The 24044-nt window shown below is 37.2% G+C and overlaps 1 protein-coding gene across 1 annotated transcript in view; it reads right to left on the reverse strand.

Moving 5' to 3' along the window:
- Positions 1–1052: 1052 nt before the first annotated feature.
- LOC107690793 (multiple C2 and transmembrane domain-containing protein 2-like) overlaps positions 1053–24044 on the reverse strand; it is a 27223-nt gene continuing 4231 nt past the window's right edge. Inside the window, exons 3-24 of the mRNA XM_016489210.1 lie at positions 23665–24044; positions 22349–22411; positions 20963–21083; positions 14390–14532; positions 14215–14291; positions 14023–14134; positions 13884–13916; positions 10492–10659; positions 10215–10345; positions 8225–8411; positions 7921–8014; positions 7711–7813; positions 7046–7148; positions 6697–6798; positions 5815–5889; positions 5586–5705; positions 5183–5296; positions 3830–3871; positions 3621–3730; positions 2929–3038; positions 2664–2761; positions 1053–1679 (exon numbers count right to left, since the gene is read on the reverse strand). Of these exons, the coding sequence (XP_016344696.1) occupies positions 1611–1679; positions 2664–2761; positions 2929–3038; positions 3621–3730; positions 3830–3871; positions 5183–5296; positions 5586–5705; positions 5815–5889; positions 6697–6798; positions 7046–7148; positions 7711–7813; positions 7921–8014; positions 8225–8411; positions 10215–10345; positions 10492–10659; positions 13884–13916; positions 14023–14134; positions 14215–14291; positions 14390–14532; positions 20963–21083; positions 22349–22411; positions 23665–24044 (2555 nt within the window). The 3' untranslated portion in view covers positions 1053–1610. The remainder of the gene's footprint in view (positions 1680–2663; positions 2762–2928; positions 3039–3620; positions 3731–3829; positions 3872–5182; positions 5297–5585; positions 5706–5814; positions 5890–6696; positions 6799–7045; positions 7149–7710; positions 7814–7920; positions 8015–8224; positions 8412–10214; positions 10346–10491; positions 10660–13883; positions 13917–14022; positions 14135–14214; positions 14292–14389; positions 14533–20962; positions 21084–22348; positions 22412–23664) is intronic.

A 24044-nucleotide genomic window follows, 5' to 3' on the forward strand; every position in this document is an offset into this window, starting at 1 on the left:
GTTTTTTTTTTTTTCACAGAACTAATCGTTGCCTGGGTTGCGTACGTATGTGTGGGGTGGAGCTATCAAAATAGGGGCGAGACCCTTTTGGGGTAGGGACGTGTTTGTTTTGGTGATTTGAAATATCAACATTGGAATCACTTACCCCAACTTTAAACAAAAGTACAACACAATCACATCACCATTAAGCTTCTGTTTTTCTTGTTTTTTTTTTTTAATCTAAAACACACATTGCCTGATATTTTGAGTCAGAACAGTTTTCAAGAGTGTGATTATAAATACAATGAAGCTGTAAAAGCAGATTATTGAGTAGATGAGTTACTGTATTTTATGTTGTAGAGTAAAACATGAAATGACTGGGACAACTGAATTGAAGTTCCAGAGTTTCTGGGTTTTGGTCTGCAAAAATATGCCATCCTTTTAGCACGATTTTCATTTTTGGGTGAACTATCCCTTTTATGCTTTTCTTGAATAGCTGGACAGATCAGCTGTGCAGTGGATGAACTGCAGGATGGGATCCCATTAAAGGAAAACACTGCCACTATGTGGTTGAATATTCTCAAACAACCATTGTGTAATGAATCTGAAGGGTTATATTTCTTTATACATTCTTCCTTGTAGATCTGCATTTATGTAACTAATTTAGCAGTGATTGTGTTTATTCAGTTTTATAAGATCATAAGAACACAAACACATCTCTGTCATCAAATGTAGTAAATGTTTACTGTGAAATGACCATGATACAAAATGGAGTATCAAAGAGTACAAAAACATCTGTGATATTCATAATGTTCATGTGAGCAGGTCAATCGGTAAAAATCTGTAAAATACAAATCAGAAGTGTACTTGCATTTTTTTTTTATCTACAATTACCACTTTTAAACAAAACCATGTCTAGAACCTTATATTGCACAAAAGGCAAACTTTGACAGGAGAATGTAGTTAAAATTAGTTTTTTACATCTAGAGTTTGTCAAAGGCACTTTAAAATGTATTCAATTTCACACATCTTGATTTTTTCTGCAATAATTAAAATGCAAATAATAGATTAAAAAGACTTCAAAATCAATGTGTATAAAATAAAAACAAAAGAAAATTAAACCACATTTGGAAAATGCTATGTTACCATATAAGTTCAGTTCAACAAAAATAAGCTTGTTCAGAATGTGACTTTACAAAACATATTTTTACAAGTCTGATAAGACAAAATTAAGAAATGCATCAAGTATAAAACAGCAAAGCATTGCACTGTATTGCACTCATACTGTACACAATGTGTCGTTCAGGCATTGCATCTAGATGCATGTTTAAGGCCCACTGTGGTGTATCCTACACTTTAACCATTCAGTTTATCTTAGTCACATTTCTTCATCCCTCAATGCTGCTGTGAGTGTTAATATGTGTCTGTGTTATTAAGCAAGGTGCTTCAGCACGACCCAGCAGTGAAGACCGGACCATCTGAGGGGGATGATTTCAGTTCGCTCAAATAAAATAAGCAGATCAACTGCTTAAATCCATGTTGAAATAATTCCCTGGCCGTCGAGTCTTGGCACCTTCAAAGGCTCTTCACACAGAATGTTCTCAGGAGACCAGCATTTCTCATTCTAGTGTCTAAGGGGATGCTTTTCTTCTCCTGTAAGGACTGTGGAAACTACAGTTGCTCAATTCAGTGTACTGTGCCTGAAAAAATAAGAAGAATTCAAGACATGAGAACCCTAGTAAAAAAGTCATATATTTAAAATACATTTGTCATACTAAGTATAGTTAAACCTAATTAACATATTTACTGACATATCGCTCAAGATATAAAAATTAGCATTAAACTATATTTGGAGTACTACTTGTGCACTATGCACATTTCTTAATATTAAGCCTAAAATGTGTTTTAATGTCACTATTGATGAGGATTGTATGATGTTTGAATAATATCAGTCTTTAAATGCAAGATATTTAAAGTACCTATATTTGCAATAGTTCCAATTTAGCATAATCAAATATACTTCAGTATATCTTTAGTTGGACTTCAGCACTACGTCCGCACAATTATTAGTTGTTCCAAATGATCAGATTTTAAGCATACCAGTTTAGTATACCAAAAGTACAACTGCAGGGTGTTTTTTATCGAGTACATAACGCATGTAAATGTATTTGAAGTATACTTAGCATGAAATAAATGTATTTCAAATGCATTTCAGTATAGATATTTTTTACTAAGCTTCCAGACAAATAAGCAAATTGAGAAAAGGCAGTGCATTCAGTCATCTAATTGTAGACATTTGAAATGATTTATGCATACATATTTTTTGTTAAACTTCACCGGCTCTTAAACAACCGCAATGCAAAATCTGAGGTGAGTGAGAGACATGTTCATTATTGTGTTGAATAATAGTATGTAGAATAAAAGGACTTCAATTCTTTAGGTGTACAACCTTGTTTTAAAAATGGACAAAATTACATATTAATTAGTTTGCTAAACTTTAAATTATACTGTATATTATAAATTATATTGGTATAATTTGGTAAAATTTTATTATTTTTAATTATATCATACATTTTAAATTAAATAAATTGTATGCATTATTAGCCAATAGCCTCATTCATACACAAAACATTATTACATTACAGGATAAAAAAATAAAAAAAAAGCTTATTTGTGGTAATTACCATTTGAACATCTGAAGGCACTCTGGAGAGGAAATCCATCACCTCATTGTTTTCAATGGCATATGGATTGCGCAGTTTCTTTGTAAATTTATGTATACCTAAAAAAAGAACATAATTATGACCAATCTCTACTGATAACCCAGAACTTCAAGGAACTTCAATATTTGTCATGAATGTGCTTCATTTGTTCAGTGGTTTTACTGATTTAAAAAGAGATTTCTCACACATTTCTCATTGTTTGAGAGTAACACAGCTGTTATCTTACCCCATAATAAAATAATGTAGCGTACTGGAATAAAGTAAGTGATCACTGTAGCCATGATGAGAACCAGGAAGGCCAGATTAGACAAGAACGGCACTGACCAGTTGAATGTACTGGGGAGAAAAATAGAAAAATGTTGTATATGGTGTATCAATGCTAATGTGCATGCATTCTTTTGAATATTTGTACTTTCTGAATGCTAGTTTACTGACTAGCAACAGATATATCAGGAAGTGGCTAATATTTGACTCTTCTGATTATTGCTGTTGCACACAATAGTTGTGTGCTTTAACTGTTTAACAGAAGTTCAGTTTCAAAATATACAGACAATGGATAACGTACAATTTCAGTCGTTACAAATCATTCAACATTGAGTAAATACTGTAAAAAAAAGCTTCTTGTTGCTTTGATTCAATTTTACTAACTTATATATATACACACACACACTATCATTCAAAAGTTTACCATTTCATAATACTGCTGTTTTTTCAAATTAAATCAATTATTATTAAATAAATTAAATAAACAGTCTTGGGGAACATATCAGACTTCTTTCAGAAACATTAAAAAATCTTACCAACTCCAAACATTTGAACAGTTGTGTATATATTATGCAATTAATAATTTTCTCTTAATATCCATTACAAATTTACAAACTTCAAAAGTTTGAATGAAGGGGTGAAAACAACACATACTTCTTTATTCTTTCACCACAGCATGCAATCTCCTCCAGAAGGTTCTGGACCGTAATGACAATCTCTTGAACCATGTGAATTTTCTCCATCAAACCTTTTCTTTCTGATTCCTACAAGAAACATTTCAAAAGACCAAGGACATAAAACGTCATGCTTAGTTACTGGAATAAATGAATGAGAGTAATTTTCTGAATAGGAAAGAATTATACCTTTTCATCTTCATCTTCCTCTTCATATAACTCCATGGTGTCCTGCAAAGGAATTTTGAATTTTATTTTTGAACATTTTACTCAATCAACGTAAACTCAGCACACCTGAAACGAGGATAGGTGCACGGGAACAAAACCAAACAAAAAGTTGAATCAAAAATAAGTAACGAACCCGCACACTATCAATACTTGCTAATTCTTAAACTTTATTAAACGCAACGTTTCAGTCCACTGACCTTCATCAGGCCTATTTTTTTTTACATTTTAAAGTGTTAACAAGGTCTTAAAACAAAGCCATTCAATTATATCTGAGGTAACAATACTTATCGTAAATATGCAAACTGTGCTTATTAGGGTTGTGACGGTGAGGAAATTTTCCCACCGGTTAATCGACGTGTGACAACACCGGTAATACCGGTATCACCGTGGGGGCGGGGGCGTTCCCTCTTTTCCTAGCTTTCCTTCGCTTTTAAATAGCTTGTAAAAGCTGCGTGCGCATTTTACTTTCACTTTCAAATAGCGGCAATTCGGTGTAAAGCAATTGTTCGTTTTTAGTTCTTTTGAATTTCCCCTCTTTTCCTTGCTTTCCTTCACCTTTAAATAGCTTAAAAGCGCTGTGTGCATTTTACGTTCACTTTCGAATTAGCGGCTGTTCGGCGTCAATTGCTTGAATGCAACAACAAAATACAACGTCAAACTCACTTTAGCGTATATATAAAACATATAACTTTTATTAACAAAACAAATAAAAATACACCATGCTATAGGGCAAATTAAATAAGAAACGATTGTTTAAAAAAACTTCCAAAATCTCCTTAGATAAACGGCAAAAGTCAACAGGCTTTTCAAAATCCAAAATATTGCCAAACAGGAGCTTTTGCATCTGGTTTCGAAACTAAATCATCCGCCATCGTCTTGTCTGTCTCACCTCACTTCACTCTTCTTGTCAGTCAGCTCGACTCGCTCTCCTCACTTGATAAATGAAATCTGATCTGTGATGCGACTGTCGTTCGGCACGCTGCATTGAGCAGCCGCGTTCAGTTTTAATTGTAGCATCTGTTCTTTTACTGAACTAAATGATTTTTATTACTATAAAAAATCAAAACGACGGTGGGGGTCGGTGCCGCGGTGGGCAAGTGACATAACCGGTGTTGCGGCTTAACACCGGTATCACCGTCAGCACCGTCTATCGCGGCAAGCCTAGTGCTTATTCATGTCAGCCTATCACATTTACATTCAGTATCAAAATTACCAAAACAAATGCTAAACTAAATTCTTATTCTGGTTGATATTCTGCAATGAAAGCCACCACAAGTGTTACTAAAATGTATCAAAAAAATAAAAATCACCCACTAGGTCTCTGGTGACTCTCTCAGAGGCGATCTGGAGATAGTTCCACACAATGAGAAGGACCATGAACATGGGCATCATGTAGAAATCCCAGTACCACACAGTGAGAACAAAAACCTGAAGGAAAACACATGCAGGATTCAGGCTTTCATGAAGACTGAGACTAACGAAGGGTGACATATTTATCATATATTTACATAATCCCAATTCTTCTATTAACAGTTCATGAATGTGAATAAAGATACATGATCAACTATTAAAAAAGTTTCACTAGATTAGACTCTTATTTGTAAGGTAAGCTGCCATAAAAAGTAACCTAGCATTTATATGATTTATTTCCAAATCATATAATACCACAAAAATCTAATTAAACAACCATGACTGAATGAATGAATGAATTTCTAACCAGAAATGATATGATGCTCCTCTGCACACTTTCCCACTGGAAACAGCTCTTGATGAACTGGTTGGCATGGCACACAGCACGATAAAGGTTCCTCACGCGAAGAACATTCCTGCCAAGAACCTGGTGGTTGTTAGATAGTTAGCAGCTCATACATTGACACATTTATGTGTGGATGTTACCCAACTTATACTATACTCTACTGATGCTATAATATTTCTGAACGTCATACCTTCTTAGAAAACTTGGCATTGTCCTCCATAAACTTCTGTTCTCTAGGTGTGAAGGTCCTGATGCTTGCTTTGATCTGGCCAAGGCATTGAACAATTCAAACTATTAAATATACAGTCTCTGAGCATATGAACTATTTTACAGATACAGTACATACAAGAACAGGGTGCGAACTACGGGGGAGCTCGGCTCCCCTTAATAAGACATGGGCTCCCCTGAAAACGGGAGGAATTATGGTATTCTTCTGTAGCCTGACGACGAGTAACTTTACGTTAACCGTTGTTCATGTGAACTCAAAGACAGCCTGATGCTTTGCATATAGACAATTTGTGGGTGGCTGTTTGTTGTTTCACCTATCAATTCGTGTCGATAAAGTATAATAGGGTAAATCCTGTAAATCCTGATAGTGATTTATCCTATATAGTGCTTGCATAAAGCAAGTAGTGCATACACTTGTAGCTGTTATGTATCTTTGTAAGACATTGAAAGCACTCTTTTGAGGCATGCGCAAGCGCACGAACCCCCCCACCCGTTATTAAAAAAAAACAAGTGGGCTCCCCCAAAGTCCACGGTATAGTTCGAACACTGTACAAGAATATACATCAGGTACTGAAAATGTATCTGAGCTCAGTATTTTTTAGCTAAATAATGGCACTATTATCTTCTGTAGAGCTGCTTTAATAGCTGAAATCAAATTAGTTCATAACTGACGGATTTTAATATATGATATTTATATATGTATGTGAACGTGAAGCAATCTAAACTGTATAAAGTGCTGTATGAATAAATGTGACTTGGCCGTTTCATATTCTGCTTGGCTGATCATACTGAACTATTGAATAAAGGTGTAATCTCTTTGTTGTTATTATCAGTCAAGACTCACAGAATTGAAAATGACTTCCAGCTCCAGTACTATGGTTCCTTTAGACAGTCCTCCCAAATTCTCTTTCCTCAGAGGACAAGCAACCTGCTGACCGTTACGTATCTGTTGTAATAAAAAAAAAAAAACATTAAACAACATTCAAACATATTCATTCCAATTCAACACCATTGCTCTAAAATTATTGGGTCAAAATTATTGATTTTTCTTTTATGCCAAAAATCATTAGGATATTAAGGAAAGTGTCCTTGTCCTGTCCTATCTGATGTATAAATCTCAATTTCGAAAAATTGACCCTTATGACTGGTTTTGTGGTCCAGGGTCACAAATTATGTCAATGTTCTGCACTTACCGAGAGTAAAGGAAGGGCCACCTTCCCCAAGAAATCTGGGGCTTTGTCTCCATCCTCATCAAACACAGTCACTTCCAGAACCTCATGAATGTCTTTTACTGGGCTGGTCAACAAGAGAATTGGAATAAATGTCACTATTAATTTGATAATACAGAATAATATATAGAATACTGTTTAAAAGTTTGTGGTTTGTAAGATTGTTTAATGTTTTTGAAAGTCTCTTATGCTCACAAAAACAGTAATACTGTGAATAATTGCAATTTAAAATAACAGTTTTCTATTTCAATAGATTTTAAAATGTACTTTATTCATGTGATGATAAAGCCAATTTTTAGTCTTCAGTGTCACATGAGCCTTCAGAAATCATTCTAATATGCTGATTTGTTGCTCAAGAAATCATATTATTATCATAGTTGAAAACAGTTTTTCTGGATCCGGTAATACATTTTTTAAGGATTTTTTGATGCACACATTTCAAAAGAGCAGTGTTTATTTTAAATAAAAAAATTTACATTATAAATGTCTTTACTGTGACTTTTGATCAATTTAATGTATCCTTGCATCCAATAAAAGTATCATCTTTATTAATTAATGTTAATCTTACTGACCATAAAGTATGGTAAAGTATGGAATGGTAGAGTACATTAATAAATCTTGATACTGACAATGTAAAGACTTTATTCCACTCAGGGTTGAGGGTCTTGTATATGGTATGGGTCTGCAGCCGGTTGTTTCCCAATTCCAGAACACAAAATGGGTCACTCTTTCCTAAACACATATACAGAAGATCCAGTGAATGTGGTTGTTGATGCTCACACCCTTGCTCACGACTAAAAAAAAGACTCTTTGTGTAATCAACAAATAATAAATAATACCATTTAGATCAGCAGCCATGAGGTCAGTGGCCTTGATCACTTTAACCTGAAGAAAACCAACATCTCTCAAATCCTTCAGGGAGTTCCTGAAACTCTGCCGAGATAAAAAAAAAAAAAGAGAGATCAGGACTGCATATTGTTATTGCTTACTATTATTTTATACATGTGTTTTTTCTTTTAGATGCCATAGTATGACATTTAAACATTCTTTTTCACGTTCTTTTTTTAAAATGCCAAAGTATGCAGTATGCACTCTGTAGCATGCATAAGGAAGTACTGTGGTAGAGTAATCGGTTTAACACACATATTTAACCAGCATGTTGTCTCTCTCATGAGGCTCTTCCAGTGGAGGAGCGACGAGATCCGTGATGGAAGCTCCAGTGCAGGGAGTGGGAGTGACGAGGAACACCACCCTGCCTCGGCCCGGGTCCAGCTCATGTGTAAACAGTGTGGATTCATTCAACGCCAACCCAGACAAGTCGATCTCACACCTGCAATGTCACACAGACACACCAGGCCTTGAACACAAAACCAGCAAGACATTCTTAAAGTGCCCCTATTATGCCATTTCCAATATTGCCTTTCATGCAGTGTGTAATGCAGCTGTATGTGAATGTAAACGATCAGCAAAATTGTAAAGCCGAAAGTGCACGATAAATAAAGTTATTGTCTCCCAAAATAAAGAATCAACTCTGTACAGCCTAAACGAGTCGTTAGTATCCCACTTCCGTGACGGCTACACATCACGGGGTAACACATTTGCCTGTTCTACATTGGCCACCAGCAAACAACTTGACCCCGCCCACAAACACACCATTTTACTGATGACTGCTTCTCTAATCTCGGGGAGTTAAAAAAAAAAATCTCGGGGAGTTCAACGCGGGATTCACTAAACGCTTGCTCTTGAAAGATGGATCAGTATCCTGTTTATTTGGACCAGCTGGCTCCAATGAATCACAAGTATGATAAATAATAGATGTTTATATTTTCTATCGAGCGTTCAAAATACGATACTATGGCAATGGGCGTATCGTTTCCGACACGCGCTCTACGTGGTAGACCAATCACAACAGACTGGGCCATCTGGCCAATCAGAGCAGAGCAGGCTCACGGAAAGGAGGGGTTTAGAGAGACTGAATCTTAGAACTGCTTTGAACAAATCGTTTGAGAGTCGCTGGAAAATGAGGTGATATTAAATGCATATTTTGAGAAAACAAAAGCGTTTTTTGACCTTGCGTGCATGTAATCCTATTGTAGGAGACTCCCAAAACATAGGAACCTTAAAAATGGCATAATAGGGGCACTTTAAATTCTTTATTCTTTTGAGTTGAATGTTCTAGGTTTGATTGAAGTTAAGCTCTATTAACAGTATTTGTGGCATAGTGTTGTTTACCTCAGAAAATCATTTCAAACTTGTCTCTCTGTATTTTTTTGAATAAAAAGGTCATTACAATTAATGTAACAAGGTTTGCACACTGAATGTAAACTGTATTTCTGTTAAACCACTTACATTAATTATATATAAAAAAAAAATGTGATTTGAAAGTTATTTGAGCTGTAAAAGTTTTGTTGTGGAACTACTTCTAAAAATGTTTCACTGTTTTTGAAAGTCTCTTATTCTCACTAAAAATAATATTGTAATATTGTGAAATAATATTTAAATTTAAAATACCTTTTTTATTTAATTTTTTTTAACAGTATAATTTATGTATCACATGATCATTTCTTTATTACTTACCCCAAAACTTTTTTATTATTATTATTATTATTAGTTGAAAACAGTTGTGCTACTTTTTTCTGGATTCTTTGATGACTATAAAGTTAAAAAGAACAATGTTTATTTAAAATATATATTTTTTTGTAACATTGTAAAGGTCTTTAATGTGACTTTTGATCAATTAATTTGGTCTAAATGGTAAATATTTCTTGTACTTATGCATTAATGGCATATTTCCACTAGTGATATTTATCATGCAAAAAATAGCATTGTATCCTTGCAATGTGTATTTACTGGTTTTATATAGTCATGGCAGGAGATGAAATACTCAATACTGTATAAATTTGGAAAGACAGAGTTTTACAGGGATTCTATGTGCCACAAGATACTATACTTTAGTATGCATTTTAACATTTATTTATTTTCCCCTTGCTTCCACTTCCAGCTTCTTACTGTAAATTGTGAAGTAAACAACATGAGATTAAATTCCGATGTAACTGATATCATGCCAGCTTCTGTAAATAAAACTCAGCTTATATTAGACATTCTCAGTCACTCGAAAACCTCATAAACTTACTGTCCATAACAATCCTCATATCTCCGGCCCCCTTTTCCCACCACTTCAATCTCTAGAATGGTGGACGTATCAGGAAACTGGTTGAAGTCAAATCTTTCTCTCCACTGTGTGTTGACCTTCTTCACTTGACTCTGTGAAAATGGATGCAAACTTAAAGCCTGTACAGCAGAAAAGCTGCATTGATTCTCCTTATTAATCTTGATATTCAAAGTTAATGACTTTGTAACTACATCAGAAAAGAACTAAACCGGTCTTCCTGATGCTTTTCAGTAAATACCTTGCTTTTATATTTCTGATCTCCCAGTTTAAAGCGAACAAACACGTCCGCCTGTCCGTCCAGTGGTAAGTCCCGCCCCTCCACCAGAGTGATGGTATACACCCCGGTCCAGAGTTGACTCTTCTTCATAGACTCCGTGAGACGCTTGTTATGCTCTGTTGTACTTCCCTGAAGATCAATAAAAATATTACAATGTGATATTGAGAACTTTGATATTGCAAAGTTTCTGGATATTATAATCGCAGTGGTTCTCAACTACCAGGTCTATTTATACAGCAGGGAAAACAGATGTACATGCAAATAATAAAATGCATGATATAATCATGCATATTTAATTTAGCTAAATAAATATACCCAGTTATTGTATCTTTCATGCATCCAATCAAACTACAGTATTTTTGTCACTTGGTAAAAGCTAGTCAGTTTAGGCTGATGCCAGCATGGACAGGTTGTGCAGCATGGCCTCATTTTCAAAAACCATGAAAAAAATTATGCAAGATATAAGAAGGCATGACCCAGACTAATGATGAAAATTACAAGTTGTTTGCAGTGAGAATAAACATGGCTTGTGCCTACCACAGCGTGCTTTCTGTGGCGAATTATTGGTTTCCGAGATCAGGAAACCATCAAAATTAAAAAACATTTGGGTCAACATTTGATGTCTAAAAAAAGAGTTGAGAACCACTGCTATATTGGTTGTGAATTTGGTTAGTTTTATTCTTCATTGCGTTATTTGCATGCAGATTAACATATAGACTGGCCCCAGATGAAAAAGCAGGATCACTGTTTGTGGAATCATTTGCTTTGAATATATTATTACAGGAAGTATTTGGATAAATTCATGAGAAAGCGCTGACACAACCACTCTAGAATCAAAAAACAATTAGAGGTAATTTAAAACTAATCCTTCTCACCGTGAGGCTCCTTTTTTTCCTTTGGGCCCATCTCTTCACAATAGAAACAAATATTGTGAATACATAAGCAGCAAACATTTAGTTAGTGGAGTTAGTTGGCTTGCCTAACCAGCTCTTTAAATTCATAAAAGTTGCTTACGTGTTTTTTGTTTTTGCCATCCCTCACAGATAAGCAGATATCGATGATTATGACACCCATATCGTCCTCCAGGCTGTTGGGGTCGTCCAGTGGAAGCACCATCTCGCTGCTCCTGTACAACAGACAGAACAAAAGCATCAGAAACCACACTTCTGGTTTGACCTTTAATACAAACATTTCAAATCAACCTACTTTTCAAGTTCCAGTTTATTGAGCTCAACACCGCAGGACCCCATGAAGTCATCCGTTGTCAGATCTCGATCATAAACCTGAATAATGTGTGGATGGGACTGCTTAATATACCTGTGGCTATCTTGGCGTAATGTGAATGCTTATGCATGCATTCCACAGCAAAGTAAACATGTACCTTGATGAAGAGTTTCTGGTCCAGGTTGCGGATCGGGAAGGAGAAAGTCTCATTCCAGACAGGGTTGAGGTTCTTATACACCACTTTACTTTTATATAAGGTCTTCCCGTCCAGTTTGAATTTCACATATGGATCACTTGTGCCTATGGAGAGAGCAATGTTTTATTGACCATCTGCAAATTTTCTTAAATATTTCTTAGCTATAGTATTTGCATGTATTAAGAGTCTCATTTTTATTTTCTAATCTAGAAATAAATTAAAATGCAGTTCTTATAAGCAATGTCTTAAATATATCTGTACTATGGTAAATGCATTACTGTTCAAGCAACAGTGTGACAGCAAAGACATGTACAATGTAAAAAAAATCTATTTCAAGTAAATGCTGTTCTTTTGAACTTTCTATTCATCAAACGATCCTGAAAAAAAAAAAAGAAAATGAATTCTGAAAAATTGTGTTTTCCACAAAAATATAAAAATGTTCCTTGAGGAGCAAATCAGCATATTAAAATGATTTCTGAAGGATCATGTGACACTGAGGACTGGCGTAATGATGCTGAAAATTCAGCTTTGCATCACAGGAATAAATCACATTTTAAAATATATAGAAAACAGTTATTTTTAATTGTAATGATATTTCACAATACTGTTTTACTGTATTAAATAAATGCAGCTTTGGTGAGCATCAGAGACTATCAAGAACATTTACCAACCCCAAAATGTATGTTTACACATACGAGGAATGTGTTTTTGTGACAGAAGCTTCCACGGTGCAACAGAATGACAGTGACAAGACAAAACACAGATAATGAAAGAATAAAAATAGAAGTAAATAGGGAATATAACAATATACAAATTGACAACTTGTATGTACAGTCATATTACAATAGACAGTTTTGTATGAACACGCATATTATGTGCAAATTTGAAATGTAAACTAAGTATGTGTGTTAGATAAATAAATGTATAAGTGTATAAATAGTGTTGTGTATTCCACAATTATTGTCAAGTGTTCATGAGATGAATTGCCTGAGGGAAGACACTGTTCCTGTGCCTGGCCGTTCTGGTGCTCAGTGCTCTGTAGCGTTGACCAGACGGTAACAGTTCAAAGAGGGAGTGTGCTGTATGTGAGGGGTCTAGAGTGATTTTCTTAGCCCTTTTGCTCGCTCTGGATAAGTACAGTTCTTGGAGAGTGGGGAGGGTTGTACCAGTGATTCGCTCAGCAGCCCGGACTATCCTACGTAGTCTTCTGAGGTCAGATTTGGTAGCTGAGCTGAATCAGACAGTTATTGAAGTGCAGAGGATGAATTCATTGACGGCAGAGTAGAATTGTTTCAGCAGCTCCTGTGACAGTTGATGTGAATGTCCCACTTCAGGTCCTGAGAGATGGTGATGCCCAGGAACCTGAATGACTCCACTGTTGTTACAGTGCTGTTCATGATGGTGAGTGGGGGGAGTGCAGGGGGGGGTTCCTCCTGAAGTCAACGATCATCTCCACTGTTTTGAGCGTGTTGAGCTCCAGGTTGTTATAACTGCACCAGACAGCCAGCTCTTTAACCTCCTGTCTGTAAGCAGACTCATCACCATCCTGAATGAGGCCGATAAGCGTGGTGTCGTCTGCAAACTTCAGGAGCTTGACAGAGGGGTCCTTTGAAGTGCAGTCATTTGTGTACAGGGAGAAGAGCAGTGGGGAGAGAACACAACCCTGAGGGGCGCCAGTGCTAATGGTGATAGTCCTGGATGTGAGTTTGCCCAGCCTCACTAGCTGCTGCCTGTCTGTCAGGAAGCTGGTGATCCACTGACAGATGGAGGTGGGCACGGAGAGCGATGAAAAAGCAGGATCACTGTTTGTGGAATCATTTGCTTTGAATATATTATTACAGGAAGTATTTGGATAAATTCATGAGAAAGCGCTGACACAACCACTCTAGAATCAAAAAACAATTAGAGGTAATTTAAAACTAATCCTTCTCACCGTGAGGCTCCTTTTTTTCCTTTGGGCCCATCTCTTCACAATAGAAACAAATATTGTGAATACATAAGCAGCAAACATTTAGTTAGTGGAGTTAGTTGGCTTGCCTAACCAGCTCTTTAAATTCATAAAAGTTGCTTACGTGTTTTTTGTTTTTGCCATCCCTCACAGATAAGCAGATATCGATGATTATGACACCCATATCGTCCTCCAGGCTGTTGGGGTCGTCCAGTGGAAGCACCATCTCGCTGCTCCTGTACAACAGACAGAACAAAAGCATCAGAAACCACACTTCTGGTTTGACCTTTAATACAAACATTTCAAATCAACCTACTTTTCAAGTTCCAGTTTATTGAGCTCAACACCGCAGGACCCCATGAAGTCATCCGTTGTCAGATCTCGATCATAAACCTGAATAATGTGTGGATGGGACTGCTTAATATACCTGTGGCTATCTTGGCGTAATGTGAATGCTTATGCATGCATTCCACAGCAAAGTAAACATGTACCTTGATGAAGAGTTTCTGGTCCAGGTTGCGGATCGGGAAGGAGAAAGTCTCATTCCAGACAGGGTTGAGGTTCTTATACACCACTTTACTTTTATATAAGGTCTTCCCGTCCAGTTTGAATTTCACATATGGATCACTTGTGCCTATGGAGAGAGCAATGTTTTATTGACCATCTGCAAATTTTCTTAAATATTTCTTAGCTATAGTATTTGCATGTATTAAGAGTCTCATTTTTATTTTCTAATCTAGAAATAAATTAAAATGCAGTTCTTATAAGCAATGTCTTAAATATATCTGTACTATGGTAAATGCATTACTGTTCAAGCAACAGTGTGACAGCAAAGACATGTACAATGTAAAAAAAATCTATTTCAAGTAAATGCTGTTCTTTTGAACTTTCTATTCATCAAACGATCCTGAAAAAAAAAAAAGAAAATGAATTCTGAAAAATTGTGTTTTCCACAAAAATATAAAAATGTTCCTTGAGGAGCAAATCAGCATATTAAAATGATTTCTGAAGGATCATGTGACACTGAGGACTGGCGTAATGATGCTGAAAATTCAGCTTTGCATCACAGGAATAAATCACATTTTAAAATATATAGAAAACAGTTATTTTTAATTGTAATGATATTTCACAATACTGTTTTACTGTATTAAATAAATGCAGCTTTGGTGAGCATCAGAGACTATCAAGAACATTTACCAACCCCAAAATGTATGTTTACACATACGAGGAATGTGTTTTTGTGACAGAAGCTTCCACGGTGCAACAGAATGACAGTGACAAGACAAAACACAGATAATGAAAGAATAAAAATAGAAGTAAATAGGGAATATAACAATATACAAATTGACAACTTGTATGTACAGTCATATTACAATAGACAGTTTTGTATGAACACGCATATTATGTGCAAATTTGAAATGTAAACTAAGTATGTGTGTTAGATAAATAAATGTATAAGTGTATAAATAGTGTTGTGTATTCCACAATTATTGTCAAGTGTTCATGAGATGAATTGCCTGAGGGAAGACACTGTTCCTGTGCCTGGCCGTTCTGGTGCTCAGTGCTCTGTAGCGTTGACCAGACGGTAACAGTTCAAAGAGGGAGTGTGCTGTATGTGAGGGGTCTAGAGTGATTTTCTTAGCCCTTTTGCTCGCTCTGGATAAGTACAGTTCTTGGAGAGTGGGGAGGGTTGTACCAGTGATTCGCTCAGCAGCCCGGACTATCCTACGTAGTCTTCTGAGGTCAGATTTGGTAGCTGAGCTGAATCAGACAGTTATTGAAGTGCAGAGGATGAATTCATTGACGGCAGAGTAGAATTGTTTCAGCAGCTCCTGTGACAGTTGATGTGAATGTCCCACTTCAGGTCCTGAGAGATGGTGATGCCCAGGAACCTGAATGACTCCACTGTTGTTACAGTGCTGTTCATGATGGTGAGTGGGGGGAGTGCAGGGGGGGGTTCCTCCTGAAGTCAACGATCATCTCCACTGTTTTGAGCCGTCTGGGCCTGGTGCCTTTCTTCTCTTGTTCTTTCTGAAGAACTGATGCACATCATCTTCACTGATCTGAAGTGCAGGAGTGGGGGAGAGGGAGGTGCTGGAGGTGTTAATGGTGTTTTTTCAAACCTGCAATAGAACTCATTCAATTCATTGACGGCAGAGTAGAATTGTTTCAGCAGCTCCTGTGACAGTTGATGTGAATGTCCCACTTCAGGTCCTGAGAGATGGTGATGCCCAGGAACCTGAATGACTCCACTGTTGTTACAGTGCTGTTCATGATGGTGAGTGGGGGAAGAGCAGGGGGGTTCCTCCTGAAGTCCACTATCATCTCCACTGTTTTGAGCATATTCAGCTCTCCTGTGAGCATCTTCTTTGGCCTGACGGAGCTGTCTGAGTCTTGTAGAGAACCACGGTTTGTCATTGTTGTAAGTTTAATGAGTCCTGGTAGGAATGCATATGTCTTCACAGAAACTGATATAGGATGTTACAGTCTCTGTGAGCTCGTCCAGATCGTTTGCAGCAGCTTCAAAAACAGCTCCAATCAGTGCAGTCGAAACAGGCTTGTAAATCCCAATCGGTTTCATTAAGTCCATCTTTTTACAGCGGTGATCCACTGACAGACAGAGGTGGGCACAGAGAGCGGAGTTAATTTAGGCAGGAGGAGGTTCGGGATTATAGTGTTAAAAGCCGAGCTGAAGTCCACAAACAGGATCCTCACATAAGTCCCTGATCTGTGTCTTCACAGAAACTGATATAGGATGTTACAGTCTCTGTGAGCTCGTCCAGATCGTTTGCAGCAGCTTCAAAAACAGCTCCAATCAGTGCAGTCGAAACAGGCTTGTAAATCCCAATCGGTTTCATTAAGTCCATCTTTTTACAGCCCTTAATACAGGTTTAGCTGATTTCAGTTTCTGCCTGTAGGATGGTATAAGATGAACCAAACAGTGGTCAGAGAGCCCTAAAGCTGCCCGTGGGACAGAGTGATATGAATCTTTTATTGTTGTGTAACAGTGATCCAATATATTACAGTCTCTGGTGGGACATGTGATGTGCTGTCTGTATTTTGGCAGTTCACGGGAGAGATTTGCTTTATTAAAGTCCCCGAGAATGATTATAACAGAGTCCAGGTGTTGTTGTTCGGTCTTTGTGATCAGCGAGTTGTTGTAAAGCCAGGCTCACGAGTGCTTGCGGTGGAATGTAAACACTCGAGTTGTACACTCACAATTACAATTAACAATGGTGTACAATATACATATATACAATGTACAGATATGTACAGATATGCACAGTGTTGTATATATAAACAGATAAATAGGTATACATATATACACAGACAGTTCTAACATTAGCATCGACAATACAATACGTAAACATAATATACTTAACACCAGGAAATTGACTTATGGTAGGCATATACAGTACATAGTATATATAATGTGGATATGTGTGTTGTATTGTTATATTAATTATATATTTGTGCAACAGTTGTAGTTTAGTTGTAGTTTAGCAGTCTGATGGCCTGAGAGAAGAAGCTGTCCCACAGCCGACTGGTGCGGGCCCTGATGCTTTTGTAGCGACCTGCCTGATGGCAGTAGTGAGAGGAGACTGTGACTGAAGTCAGTATGATATAACCAACATGCAGGTCATTTTGTTATGTGACAACAAAACCATAAAACAGGAAATGACATCACAGAGAGGACCCCCGTAGACCCTCATAGGGCCTTTCGCACCGCGGGAACTTGGGCTGCACGATAAATCGCATGCGATATTTAACACGCATCTTATCAGTAAAGCCGGTTCTGTAATCAGCGGTAAATCTCCATCACGTGCGTGCTTTCACATTGAGCAGCATTAACTACGCAGAGCCGTTGTTCACTGACGAGCTGCGCAAAACCACGTTCATATTGGCGCGATTTTTTGCGCATAGTACTGTACATTTAGTTCTGGAACTAAAGCGGTGTGAAAGGCCCTCATGATAATGTCCTAAGAAAAATCAATATGACCTCTTATGGCACAATAAGTTAGTTCAGCTTGAAATGTCAAAGGAATAACCCTAAAGAAAATGTCAAAATGCATACTAAAAAATGCATCTTAAAAATGACTCAAAATGCAAACTAAGATGTCTTACCTACCTTAAAAATGTATATTAAAAATGTTTGAAAAAATTCATGAAAATAATGGAAAATTATTATTTAAATGTGTATTCAATGTGCAAACAAAATATGATATTACATGTTACTTGACGGTTACATCATAAGACATTACCATTGACACTTATTTATCAAAATGTCAAAAATATATGAAACCGATGACAGAAAACTTGGAACATTTGTATTTAAACAAGATTTTTAGACAATTGTCAATTCAGACATAGTAATCTGACCTATAAATATGTAACCTTAGGTATTCCTTCAAGATAATATATTTTATAACCTTTCAGTGAAGTGGCCTAACTATGAACTATGTTGTTTCAGTGAACAAACAAATGCAGTCCCTATCATTTTCCCTTCAATCAGATGACACGTTTAGTAAACTCAGTTGGTTTTGTGTAGGTTTGCCTTTGACAAGGATGTGGTTAATACTTAAGTGCAACATCAGTGCATGAGGCAAAACCAGGCCGCTTCCGGAGAAGACTATCATTTTGAAATGCTACAACTTCTGGTAGGTAAAAGTGCTATAAAAATGGATAAAAATAGGGCCTTCAATAAGGCTGTAAAGGGCATACTAAGCAACCTGCCTTGCTGACTACTGTATGGTTTGGAAAATAACCCTGTTGCACCAGTAGAGGGCGACATGTAGTATGTTTGAACAAGTTCTGTCCTCAATTACTCCCAGAGGTTTAAAGAGTACCTAACCATACTTGAGTAAAAGTACAGATACCTTACAGTGAAAATTACTCCACTACACGTTACAAGTCACCAATTCCAAAACAACTTGAGTACAAGTCTTAGAGTATCTGATTTTAACAGTACTTAAGTATTTTACTTATACTAAATATAGGCTCAAAGATGCACTAGTCAAAGAGACATGCCAGTGAAAAACTGTAACGTTCTGGAGAAGCTGCAGAAAACAGGCAGAGGCAAGGATCTATGTTCTGGTATTTCATGGAAAAACTAGAACAAACAATAAGGCAGTGATGTTACGTTCTGTGCCGAGGCTTCGGAGCGTGTTGAGAAATCCCGGCAGCTTTCAGTGAAGCGCATATCGAGGCTTGTATTGCTTTAGAGCAATGACGTAATTGATGACGTCCAAAGCCTCGCTTAGCCAGACTGGTTCAGGAAGCGGTTCGAATCTTGTAAATTCACAGTCCTCTGCCCTGTTAAACTCAGCCACTTTCCAGTTTTAGAATAATAATATTGGCCCTCCTGCCTATTATGAGCAAAGACTTGATTTACACACATTTGATAGCCCCATTCATTTCAAGCCAATATGTTTATTACACAGTTATGTTGTATTATGTTATACAATCATTATGAAATACACATTATATTCATATAAATAGATTAGTCTATGTGGAAATAGATTTTTTTTCCTTCACCATTTCTAAGCCTTAACTGGCACAAAGCCTTGAAAAGCTTCAATGCTTCCTAAGGCTTCATCTCGCCATCACTACAATAAGGCAAAAACCAAAGGGAACAAAGAACATTCCATTGTAACATGTGGTGGTTAAGTGTTTTCAGTCACAAGATGGCGCCAGACAGTCAACGATAGCGGAGTGACTCGTTAAGCATATAAGTAGTACCGGTCAAGATAACTCGTAGTACCCGGATGAGCGGTGTGTTATTCAATTTGGCGGTTGTTATCTGGGAATAACATACCGCTGGATGGCGCGATTGACCAATCAGAATCAAGTATTCCACAGAGCTGTGTAATAAGTGACTATATCATCCACAATAAAGGCAGGTGTGCAAACACCGACTATAACATGCAAATACTCACTGTAAAATCTCAAGCTTCTCTTATATAATAGACACACCTATGAAAACAGCCAATAAACGAATGGAGGAAAGACGTCAGTAACAGTATCCTAATCTTTCTAACAGTCTTTTTCTAAAGGAGGATCAATTAAGATTGGTTTCGCCTTCTTGAGAAAACGTAACAACAGGATAGCTTTGAAAAAGCCTAACAGGCCTACGACCACAAATCATGAAATTAAAGCAAAATACACAGGCTTATAAACAGGAAAAGAGCTTGTTCAATGTGCCACGTAGCAATGACGCAATACAGACACAATAAACAGCAGTAAATGAACTCGGGAAGAGGAAGTATACCAATGCATATCCTAGTCTCCACCTGTCTGTGTTTTTACATGTCTTAGATGAGTGCCTCATGTTCCAGTAAAGTCAATAGTGTGTTTTGAAGGTTCAAGGTGTGTCTTGCATCTATGCAGGTGTGGCTGCAGACAGGTTTAAATGTGCAGAGAGGAATGTTGGCTCAAGTATGAAAGTAATGCACACGTTCTGGTGTTAAAGCAGACAACTAAAGCAAAGCTGAGTGATCAAAGAGTGATAAAGTTCATTTAAAGCCTAGTAACACTGTCACTGTCAAAGCTGGTTGATCATTTAAAAGTTTGCTAGCGTTCATACTTTCACTTATCACTTTATCATTTTTTATTAATATTTAATATAATTAAAGGTGACGTATATAATTTCTATGCCACTACTGTTACTCAACAAAACCGCAAAAATAATGATTTGAAAATAACGAGCTTCCAACCTCAGACATATAAGTCAATTCCCTGCTAAATGGGTTGTTAGAAATAGTGCTACCCTGAACTCGCGCTATTGGTTAATTCAGTAGCAGACATGTTGGACCACTCAAACAAACAGAGCAATGTTTTGAAAGCTTATTTACAATTTGTCTCTACACAGTAAACTCCGGAAGGAAGTATTTTGATATTGGCGAAAACACATCATGTTAACACATTCTGCTGTGTTAACTTCCACTGATGGGTATACCTATAACAAATAAGCACTAATACAAAAACCACTGATTGTTATTAAAATATAGGGCTGTGTGTAGCGTTTCAGGGTGTGTTGCGTTTATACACAGATATCTGACACTCACCGCAGCGGTCTCTAATGACCAGTCCACGGCCCTCCTTCAGGCATATAGTGAGCAGGTACATTCTCTGAGCTTCCCTCTGATGCTCATTCACTCCAGCTGTTTCTGTCTTCATGTCCAGAATCTGATTTAAAAAAAATATATATATATATGAGAGAATACAATTTTTTTTACGAGGCATATCTGGATAGTGTGACATGACATGTCAAGCAGAGACAGCAGCAATTTTGTCATTTAGGAACTCATATTAATTGATCAATTTAGGGAACTGAAAAAACAAATGGCCATTAAAAATAGTGAACAAATATAGAAGTGGTGACTAGTTACACCATCTCAAATATACACTTTCTTTATATAGTACTGCTCACATGTAGCTTTACCCCCTTACTTCTTTTTTTTACTACTTCATAATTTTTTAGAACTTTCTCCCATTGACTAACACTAATAGTATTCTTATTCATTATTCACAATCGAATTGCTAAAAAGTCAGTGTGTTATTTGCATATGAATTCCGATTGATTTGTTTTTCTTACTCTACCATACAAAAGTTTGGGGTCAGTCAAATTTTTTAAATTCTCTTATGCTCACCGAGGCTGCATTAATTTGATGAAAAATACAATAAAAACAAAAAGGGAGATCATGAGGCAATGAGGCACATCAACCATAAGATTTTTCAGACCACATTGCTAAAACTGCCCGGTCCCGCAGATGTGCTTTATACAACATTAGGAAGATCAGGCCCTTTCTTTCAGAACATGCAACACAACTCCTTGTTCAAGCTCTTGTTCTGTCCAGGCTGGACTATTGCAATGCTCTCTTGGCAGGTCTTCCAACCACTTCTATCAAACCTTTACAATTAATACAGAAGGTGGCTGCAAGATTAGTCTTTAACGAGCCGAAAAGAACGCACGTCACACCTCTGTTCATCAATTTGCACTGGCTACCAATAGCTGCTCGCATTAAATTCAAGGCATTAATGTTTGCCTACAAAACCACCACTGGTTCTACACCCCTTTATCTAAATTCATTACTTCAGACTTATGTGCCCTCTAGAAGCTTGCGTTCTGCAAGTGAAGGGCACAATATTGTTCCATCCTTGCCACATAAAAATCTAGTACTAGGGAGAACTACCAAGGTAAAATGCTGTTTTATGCAACTTTCACATGGTCAGGAAGCAAACCTTGAGCCTTCAATGTCAGCTTTGGAAAAAGAACACTATTACGCACAGTTTGGTCCATTTCAGGGACATTTAAAGTACAATGTCAGCTGCATGTATTCTACTAAACGTCCTCTGATATCATGTAATAGTAGACTTAAACACAACAAAATAACACACACATACACACACACACACACACACACACACACACCAAACATGCTAATACTTACATTATTGTGCTCACTGTCATGTATGGAGAACGTATCTGAACCATTTCTGTTAAAATGCGGCTTCTGTATCCCAAACACAAACAAAACAAATGGAAGAGTGAAATACTTTTCTAGATATGATAAAAAAAGCTACTAATTCATGAATCAATGGTGTAAAGAAATTTCCTCGTTTATCCAAAGTCAGTCTCTAGTAGTCAAAAACAGTTATTTTGTATTGGTGACTTCTAATTTCATGGAACATATTTCTAGAATAACACTGAAGATCATCTTTCTTAAAAATTCCTTAGCCCCAGGGAGAATGAATGCTAAGCCACATAAACAAAGAACTTTAGGAATTAAAGTTTCCACTGCTAGGAAACCTCAAAAATGCATACATTACTTAAATATAACACACTTGTAAAATAGCTTATTCGAAAAGCTTTTAAAGATCATGTTCTTTTAATAAAAACAAAGCAGAGTGTAGGGTTTTTCTTCCTCACTGAAAATCCCAAGTTAATCTTTCAACATCAGGTGATTCTGTGTTTAAGGTATTACAAGCCAAATCACCTTGAAAAACGAGTAGCTGACTCACCCATAAAGGCAAATATTCTCGCATACTATCCAGCATCCAAGCATAAAAAAATATGATAACTCTACTAAGATTAAAGAGAAAGATCACCAATGCAAAAGGAAGCAGCGTTACATAACTAGTAAACATCTACCTCCACCTGACCATGAAAGAGCTCCGTTTGGGTGTTATTTTTGGTGCCATACAGTACCGTAAATGTAGCTTGACACTTCCCGGGTGCCCATTTGCATTTTAAACAAATGGAGAAGCACCAGTCTGCTCTAAATGTGTGTTACCACATTCTAGGGCTTTGAAATGTTATGACAAGTTCCTGCAGTGATGACTTGCTCGTGTTCAGAGGAACTGCATTTCACAATAGAGAGATGCTTTGCACTGTTCTCTGGAGGTGAGTAGGCAAAATAGAAGACGGTGAAAAACTGTGCGTTGTCTAACTTGAATTAAAGATTTGTCATTTCAATTAAAATCCTAACAGCATGCCAATGCAATGAAAGCTACCTGAAATGCATGCAATTGCAAACCATTTCAATAAAAAAAGCAAGTTTTCTGTGTGTTCTTCATGAAATATGCAGTTGATAAAAATGAAAAGAACACAAGGAAGTACTAAGTTCACCAAAAGCATCAAATGCAAACATGTTCGCATAACACAATCTTGCTAGATGTTGCCCATAAAAAGCAGAAAAAGCAGTCACAGAAAACTTCCTCCCTCCTTTGATGATTAACCCAACTGAAGATCACTGGCACGTTTTACCTCAGCCAGGCTCTCTGATGAAGCAAGCTGTGTGTCCCTCAAACGCAGCACCTGATCCATCTCATCTGTGGATTTGGAGATGTTGTGCTCCTCACACGGGGCATCAGTGACTGACTCCTGCGACGGCCAGCCGGTCGAGTCCAGCGAATCGACGAGGCCGGTGCCGCCCCCTTTCTTTCGCAGAGTCACGCTGAGGGGGGTGGTTGGGCTACTGTTGCAAGCCGAGGATGTCCTGAGGTCAGCTGGCCGCTGGTGGGTGGAGCGTTTTAGGGAGGACGTCCGACTCCTCTGCAGGACGTCCAACATAGACGTGTTCATCCGCTGGTCCAACAAGCGCTCTTCCCTCACCTGTGGCTTGTTGGGGTTTTTGTCGCTGCCAA

Source organism: Sinocyclocheilus anshuiensis, unplaced genomic scaffold (genome assembly GCF_001515605.1).
Source record: "Sinocyclocheilus anshuiensis isolate Anshui unplaced genomic scaffold, SAMN03320099.WGS_v1.1 scaffold3406, whole genome shotgun sequence".
In the NCBI taxonomy this organism is placed as follows: domain Eukaryota; kingdom Metazoa; phylum Chordata; class Actinopteri; order Cypriniformes; family Cyprinidae; genus Sinocyclocheilus; species Sinocyclocheilus anshuiensis.